At 42.3% G+C, this 8,770-nt stretch overlaps 1 protein-coding gene across 1 annotated transcript; it reads left to right on the forward strand.

Moving 5' to 3' along the window:
• Nucleotides 1-5,201: 5,201 nt before the first annotated feature.
• LOC110710780 lies at nucleotides 5,202-8,507 on the forward strand. The gene is made up of 4 exons (XM_021889121.1): nucleotides 5,202-5,618; nucleotides 6,745-6,813; nucleotides 6,891-7,373; nucleotides 7,840-8,507. The coding sequence occupies exons 2-3, from the start codon at nucleotides 6,751-6,753 to the stop codon at nucleotides 7,314-7,316; spliced, it is 489 nt and encodes a 162-aa protein (XP_021744813.1). The 5' UTR covers nucleotides 5,202-5,618; nucleotides 6,745-6,750; the 3' UTR covers nucleotides 7,317-7,373; nucleotides 7,840-8,507.
• Nucleotides 8,508-8,770: the final 263 nt, after the last annotated feature.

Below are 8,770 nucleotides of genomic sequence, written 5' to 3' on the forward strand. Positions count from 1 at the left end.
TATAAACTAATTACACGGCACCTATACGACTGCCCCCAAGGGCAACCACGTAGCCGTTTTTGAGACAAGGATAACTCTATCACTAACCAAACCAGTGGTAGCAGTTGACATCTAAGTCAGATGACCGCCAGTATTACTTGGGATAAATGCAGGGGGTACCTCTTGAGTTAATAGCCAACAAACATTGGCGAATCAAGGGGTCTAGCCGGCCTCCGCCGCCTGGTACCTCTACTTCTCAAGCAAGAGTGACGGAGACTGAGTAACACCAACGTTAACTCATAGTCACTCCCTCAAACTTGGTATGGAACCTAAAAGGTTTGAGTAGACCGCCTGTTTTTTGGCAAACAGGGGCACTCAAACCCCTATTCCTACTAGGTAACCACTCGGGTTAATAGCCAACAAACATTGGCGAATCAAGGGGATCAGCCGGCCTCCGCCGCCTGGTACCTCTACTACTCAATCTAGAGTGTGACGGAGACTAAGTAACTCCTATGTTAACTTATGGTCACCCCCTCAAACTTAGTATGGAGCCTAAAAGGTATGAGTCGTCCGCCTGTTTTTAGCAAACAGAGGCTCTCAACCACTACTCCTGCTAGGTTAACAACTTATGAGTTAAAAGCCAACAAACATTGGCGAATAAAGGGGAACAACCGGTACCCACCGCTTGATACCTCTACTACTCAGTTCCTTGGCAACTAGGTAACAATCATGTTTACTTGGTCAGACCACTTTCCTATTTGGTTAATTTTACAAATGACAGGACCGCCTGACTAAAGGGGATCCAGTCTTTAAAATGGTTCGAATACCGATTGGATAAATGGCCGACTGATCGTCTATCCTAGAAACCAACAACCAGTCGTCTAGGGGCATAGGCGGCGTGACTAACTATCCGTACCTGTCTGCAACTATCGGCCATGTAAAACAGTCGGTATAGTGAACAATTGGATATCAGAATATTCAATACTTAGACAAATTTGAAGCAAAACAAAAAATTCATTAAAAAGAAGCCGGTCATTAAAGACCGGCAAAATATTCAGAGCCCCGGCCCCCTGGCCGGGTAAATACAAAACAAACGGCACGCAGGCCGTGGAAAGAATACATAAAGCTTAAGAAGGGGGCAGATCTTCAATATTAGCAGCTGCCGCCTGGTCAGCACTCTTCTTGCTGGACTCGGCTTCAGCTGCATTCTTCTTTGATGCATTACCCCCAAGCGGCACAAGAGACACTACCGGCTCCTCCTCCTCCAACGCTTCCTCCAACGTCTCTTCCTCAGCAGCCGCCAGGATCTCTTGATTATATGTATCAGAACACTGGCGGTACGTTTTTTCCCATGAGGAAAAGTCGGCATTGGGGAAGAGGCGGCCCCAAGTCATGCGCTGGATTTGAGCAGAGTCTTCCATCATCTCCCGGACCAGCTCTTTCTTTTCTTGCTCGGCCTTTTCCGAGAGCTCCTGAGTAAGACTCTTCTCCTGGGTCACCAGGCGTTCCTTTACGTTAGCCAAGGATTTCTCTAAGGCTTCGTATGAGTACATCTTTAGGCGAAGAGGTTTCAGCTCGGCCTTGAGATTGGTGATGGTCGCCTCCAGCTCGCCATTCCTCTTCTGGGCCGCCTCTAACTGAGCCCGAATAGCGGCGGTAGCCTGCGCCTGATAATAAAGAATATCAATGGTCAGAACTTCATTTTGGGCAATTTGAAACATTGCCTTATCACAGTCAGAGGCGGCCATAGCTTTTGCAGCCTTTACCTCTTTGTTCTTCCGGTCAAGCGGCTTGCGAAGGCCGTTCACTCGGAGCAGGGCCTAAGTAAAAAGGAACAGGCGTCAGTTTTCAAACAAAAAAGAAAACAGGCGACCTGAAATTCAAATACTCAAAAATATGCCAAGTATACCTCAGCAAGGATCCCTGCAATCCCGTCTAGGTCAAGGGTGCCGACACCCCTGACCGCCTCCCTTTCAGCTGGAGGAACGGCCCTGATCATAGACTTGGCCACCTCGACCACGTCAGGCTCCTGAGGGCCGGCTGCATCAAGCATAAACAAACGGATAAGACCTAGTAAAAAAGGGAGCAAGTCTAAAATTTACAAGGACAACTTCATACTTTTAGGCGGCCCAGCTGGAGTTTTAGAAGAAGTGGTCGGCTGTTTCTCAGCCGCCGCATGTTTCCTGGTTGAACCAGGAGAGCTCGCAACAGTCGTCCTCCGGGCCTTGGGGTCCGGCTGTTGGGAAGAAGAAGCTCTTGGAGCGCCCGTCTAAAAAAGAAGAAAAAAGTCAGTATATGCATAAACACAACTCCAAAAAAAAAGGGGTGAAAGGTTCGAAGCCCACCAAGGGTGCCCCCTTCTTGGGGGAGTCGGTTGAAGCTTGTTGCATGATGGAGGCCCGCAACATGGCCGCCGCAGTCTTGGAGGCGGTAATTTTGCTCATGGCGTCCGCTGCAAAAACAATTAGCAAAGTTAATACAAGTCATAACAAGAAATGCATGAAACAACAGAGTATTCGACAGGCCGGCTACCTCTTGAGCACCGACTGCTGAGGCCACAGGCGGCCAAAAAGTACTCGTTGTAGAGCCATTTGAAGCTCGGGACGCAGTGCAGGGGTACTTGCTCTCGTACCCCTGAAGTAGAGTTCACCTTCGACTCTACTTTGAAGTCCTTTATCTAGGATCTCTTTCTTAGCCTTGGGGGGAACAGGCGGCATGCTGCGGCCGCCTGCAAGAAGGGGCGGATTCCTGTTCCACCTGTTGAGGCGCTTGTTCAGCTCTGTGTCTGAACTCTCAATGATGAGGAAGGTGCTCCGCCAGTCCTTCCATTTGTTTGCTTTACCTCTCGTCATGAGGTAGCCCTGTGGCTCGTCAATTGATACCAGCCGGTACCGCCTGCCTTAGGGGTCCGGCTGAGGTAGTTCATGTGGGCGAAATCCTCGAAGCTCGGCTCCACCCCGTGCAGTTCGCACCCGGCCACATAGCCGAGTACGTTGACCTAGGAGTTCGGGGCTAACTGCCATAACCCCAACTCATACCCATCCAAGATCCGCTGAACAGCCGGATGTAATGGGAAGCGCAGCCCAGCCTTGATGGTCGCCTCGTAGCAGCCAAAGCAGGCGCTATCATAACTGGTACCAGCCGGCCAGACGACTGTGTCTTCTGGATCCGGCACAAACACTAAAAAGTCGGGGCCCATTGTGTAGTTTGCGATAAAGCTCTCCATTTTCTCTTGCATGGCTGTGATCCGGCCCCGAGGTACCGTGCAGTAGTAGGGGGTATTTTGCTCTCGGTAAGAGGCGGATGGCTCCGCCCAATTGTCCCCCTTCTCAACTGCGTGAGAAAGCCTCGCCTCTTGCAGGCGACTGTTTTTCTCTTCTGTGTCCAGAGAAGCATGACCAGAAGAGCTAGACTCGGAATCGTCCTCTGACGAGTCCGAAGAGGACGACTCCTCCCCTCTCCCGGAGGGGCCCGCCTCCTCTCCTTTAAAGGGAGCAGGAGAGAATGAAGAATTGTCGAATGAGAAATGGGAAGGGGTCACTTTGATTCCTCCCTCAGAGCAGCCGGCTTTCAAGCCACTTTGTTTCACTTCCACATCTGGCGCCTGGTCAGATGTTTCACTAATCGGCACCCTGCGGGAGGAGCCGTCTGAATTTGAGATCCTGGCAGTCTTTTTTGTTCTGGCCATCATGCTCTGCATAGACACAGATACAGTCGGACTTTGTATAAAGGGCAAAGATGGGTCCGGAAAAGGGCAGGCGGCACTCCTAGTCTTAGATTCAGCCGTCCCCGGTGACCGACTGATCACTAACCTAGGTCGTGTCATGTGCTTCCGTGGTGCCATTTCAAAAAAAATAAAATAAAGAGAAAATTAAGAGTAAGAGAACCGACGGTTACCTGAACGAGTGACGGTTGATGAAGTTCTGAAAATCCTTTGCAGTCGGCTTGTCAGAACAGGCGGTAGGCAGAAAAGGTCCAAATTGTCAGAGCAAGTTCAGGGGTCCGAATGTTCTCTCACAAAGTTCTCAAGTGTGAAAATGACTGAAGTCAACACTCCCTTATATAGGCGAAGTGAGAAGGCGAAGGGTCACTTTCAGAATTCAAAATTTGGGCGGGAAAATCTCTCGGCCTTTCGCCGACTGACACCTGTAGCAGGTCGTCGCCTGTTACAGTGCGGCACCTGTCACAGGTAACACGTGACCAGTCACGTGCCACCTGTGAGGGGCAAATGATTAGGGGATTTTGCTCCTACCAATCGGAATGCGCCACGTGGGCCAATCAGGTCCTGCCAAGTGTCCCCCAGTTGGAACTGTCAGGGCTTGCCACGTGGCACACGCTTATTCGTCCACCTTGGACCTATTATGTCATGACACGTGGCATACTCCATGCCTAATGGAGAAATCGGCCACCTAGGCCCAACTTCCGAGGGAAGCCCAATCAGCCCTAGGTTAACCTAAACCTAGGATTAGCACGTTTCCCAAGGTTATAAATACCTCCCTTAATCCTCATTAAGGGAGATTACATTAATTACAGAGATAATAGGCTGATCATGCTAACAAAGCAGATTACGCTAAAAACTCACATTAAACACTCTCACCTAGAGAGACCCAATCACTTTAATTTCCGCATTAATTACTCCTTAATCAAGTACTAACTTGACCGTTGGAGGCGGAGCTCCCACCACCAGGAGTCTCCGTTGTTTTGCAGGTACAGGCGTCCGGTTCCAGTCTCGGAATTGTAACTCTCCCGTAGGACATCAGAAAACCGCGAAACAATAGTGGTCCGAGAGCCCTAATATCTATAAAAGATCATGGGTTCGAAAACGGAAAGAAACACAAAAAGTATGTAAAAGTAAGAAAAATAATAAGTATAAAATTTTTTTACGTAAAATGAGTATGTAATATCAACATGGATCAAACAAAGAAATATCAACATGAATAAACAAAAGAGAACTTTCACCGTTGTTTTTGAGGTATATATAATACAGTAAATGTTTGAGTTTCTGGTATAGAGGATCCCAAATATGGGCAACTATAGAGCATACTCCTCGAAATATTTAGAAGTAGATAGTATTATTTGTTATAAATTTTTTGAAGTAGGTATAAATATACCTGACTGAAAACTGGTGCTGATAACGTGTTAAAAATATTTTACTGATGATAAGATATTTATCAGTGAAGGGATGAAGATAGGAAGTAAGTAGTAGAATGGTAGGAAAACTCTTTTCTTGTTTTTTCAACTTAAGTTCACAATACGTGAACTTTCATTTATATAGCCAAAATAATTGAATACAATAATATACATTATTGTACTTTATACAAATTATTGTACTTAGTAAAGTCTTCGTTGACTTTAATTACCACAAGTGAAATTCAATTCAATCATGTTTCTCAACACCATAGTCATTGTGTAATCCCCAAAACAAATAAATTAAAAAATTTAATATATTTATTAAAAATAATAACAAAAACCCATAACTCACAAATACTGTATCGATCTTTTCAACTTCTAATTATCTCTCCTCAAACCCAAATCCTCTACAACCTCTCCTCCCAAAATTCCTTCATACTATCTCCGTCATAAAAGATCGGCAATCAGAACTACTTTCAACCTGACATTGCTTTCCCGCTCGATTACAGGTATACATTTACAACCTATCACGATTTAATCCATTTTTTGGACGAAAATACAGCCAGATCCAATTTATAATTCGCTACACCAACTACAAGCCAATAACATATGTCGTGTAAATTCCTGGCTAAGTCAATCCCTAGATCTATTGTTTTGATTTACTGAGATTTCCCTTAAAAATTCATGTGTAAACACGTATTGTATAGTAATATGGGCTGGATTATATTGGAAAGTGAATTCTGAAATATGTTTGTTTATAGATTGTTGCGGTTTGTTTTTTTAATTGAAAAATGGTAAGTTCTACATTACTTTTAGTTGTCAATATTCATTAAATTGGGATGCGGTTTAATTCATTATAATATTAAAGTTAGATTTTAAGGTTTTTAATATGTTCCTTGTAACTTTTTATGAGATTACCTATTAGGCAGCTAACGTAAGACACATAAGTACGGTAGATTATAAAAGACAATCTAGAAGATCTATGAGTATAAATGTTTGATATTTCGCTATTAACTTTATAATGAAAGATGTAATAGTGTATAAAAGTGGTGGTTGTTTATTATATGGTATAACTTGAGTCCGCTTTTTGGGGTGTTGAGGTTGGTTCTATGAACTGATAATTGATAAATAAATATCATATAAAAAAAATTCTTATTTAAAATGTTATTTTTACTGTTAATTGGATTCTGTATTTATTATTTTTTAATAGATTTTTAGATCATTATTAAAGTATTAATGATTGAATGTTATACACTACAAAAGGTATAGTTGCTAGACTTTTAGTCACAATATTTTCAGTCTCTACATTTGATGAAGATAATGTTTGCACATCATGTGAATGGAACATTATCAATGCTTTTGTAGTAGAGTTGTGCACCCCAGTTGAGACAGGAAGTGATTTGGTTTACTGAATCCACCTAGTCACCAAGGTAGATGTCATGTACAGCGTAACAACTTTTGAGTCTTATGACAGTAGTTGTACTTCTATGTGGTTGTAGCTGTAACTAATTGAGTAGGTGGTGGAAGAACCATGTTGTTACTGGTTTTCCATCGAAGTTGTCTATACGGAACTCATGTGTTGTAGTTTACACTATATATTCTATGCATAATGATGGCTATTATTTTACGTATTAGGTAAAGATGGCACCCAATAAGAAGCTAACTTTTGAAGTCACGGTTAAGAAGTCCATGTTTATTACCTTGGTGAGAGTCTTCCTTATATTTGATTGCATTGATGTCCTAGTTCATGTTATTAAGCTAACCAAAATGCATCTTTGCAGCCAATTCCAAAAAGAATCAATCAGCTAGTTGATACTCTTTTTATCAAAGCTCGCCGAGCAGACGATAGTCAGTGGTACAACCTCTCGCGGGTTTATATAATGTTTGGAGATAAGGAGGAAATACATTGGGGACATGGGTGGGATAAATTCATGGAGGAGCAGAATATCCAGCTACAGGACAAGCTGGAAATAACGTACGAGGGATGTAAGTGCTTTCGTGTCAAGGTTTTTAGAGGGGGTAGAGTGGTCCCCATAGCTACTGAGTCCGATGTCATTGTGCTGTCTTCAGGGAGTTCAACTGATGTTTACCATACTGGTACTGGTTCCCTATCAGATGGGAGTTCAAGTGAATCTGTTTGGAGTAAAAGTGAGTCTAGTGGGAGGTCAAGTGATTTTGCTGGCACCCAGTTTGATGGGACTAGGTAGGAACAACCGGCTTTCAGGGCAACTTTCACGCAGCCCTACCTGAAAGTGAATAGACTGGTAAGGGATTTTTTTATGTATATATGTACTTCTGCGTTTTTTTGGAGACCCACTGATAGAGTGAGTATGTTTTAGAATCTGCTGGTCAGTTATATAATTTGGTCTACAACCTTATGCGTAACAAGAGGCTAATTATCCAACTCCCCTACCCCCCCCCCCCCCCAATCAAAATCAAAGAATATGAATGCGTGGCTTTATTAGTTCTGTAAGGCTTGTGGTGTTTGTCTTGTCTTTTACCAGGATAATGCATACAACTAAGTTAGGCTGTTGTGCTATGTTAATTTTTAGCCTTGATTACTGTCAACCAATCAACTAATTGGATTATAAAAAAACAATAATTATAGTGGGTGAGTTATAGTAATGTAATGGCCTCAATCGTATTGATTTTATAATACATTAATTTGAATACAAGATATTGTATCTGTTGAGATGATTCCATTCATTTGTTGATATTAAATTTTTGTAGAATGTGCCTTTCGGCTTTGCTAAAACTCAACTGGCCTCCCTGGGACCTGAGAATGAAGCTGATGTGTTATGAACAACAATGTATATGCGTCAAAACTTTTTTTGAAGAAGTAGGGTAACCGGATTACACTTTGCAACATGAAGGGGGAAGGAATTAAGAAGATGATTAACGATAAAAAAAATCAACAAGGGGCATCAAGTGGAGGTGAAGGTGCTGTCCAAAACTCCCCTGGTGTTCAAAGTCAGCAGGGTCTGAGATCTGCTTATGCTCTCCAATCTAGTACTTTATGTAAAAATTACATTTTGTTTTTGTTTTTGGTTTCTGCAACAAAATTTTTAATCACTAATAGGCCATTGGTGGCACAACTTTATAACGGTATTAGCGTATGATGATCTCCAAATACATTATACTTTTTGATTCCAGCATTGCTGCACGGCAGCTTCAGAGAGCTGGAAGATCTTTGGACGTTACTTTAGTATATAATGTGAATATATGGTGGTCTTTATGTGAATAGATGGTGGTCATTTTGACTATGTGAGTTTCAATTAAACTGTATACTTTAATTGTAGATTGTAGCCTTGTTAGTATGTAGATTATGTGTAATTGCATCCATCTGTCCAGTAAAATGTGCGTTAGTTATGTATGTAATTAGTTTAGTCCTTTTTGAATGTGGCTTAAATATGTTTTCCATTTAAATTATGCGTAAAGAATAATATGAACAACGTTCTTCATCGAATGAACATAGGTAAATGAGTCTATTGTCTATATAATTCAAAATCACAATATATCATATTTTATGAATTTGTGAATATCCGAATACAATCGAGTTGAGATCCCCGAGATTTTGAATTATATAGACTTGTAGAGTTGTGAGGGTGAGAGTTATAAATTATTTTTAATGATCATTTATTTTTTTATTTTGAAATGAATG

The sequence above is a fragment of the Chenopodium quinoa genome, unplaced genomic scaffold (genome assembly GCF_001683475.1).
Source record: "Chenopodium quinoa cultivar QQ74 unplaced genomic scaffold, ASM168347v1, whole genome shotgun sequence".
Classification (NCBI taxonomy): Eukaryota; Viridiplantae; Streptophyta; class Magnoliopsida; order Caryophyllales; family Amaranthaceae; genus Chenopodium; species Chenopodium quinoa.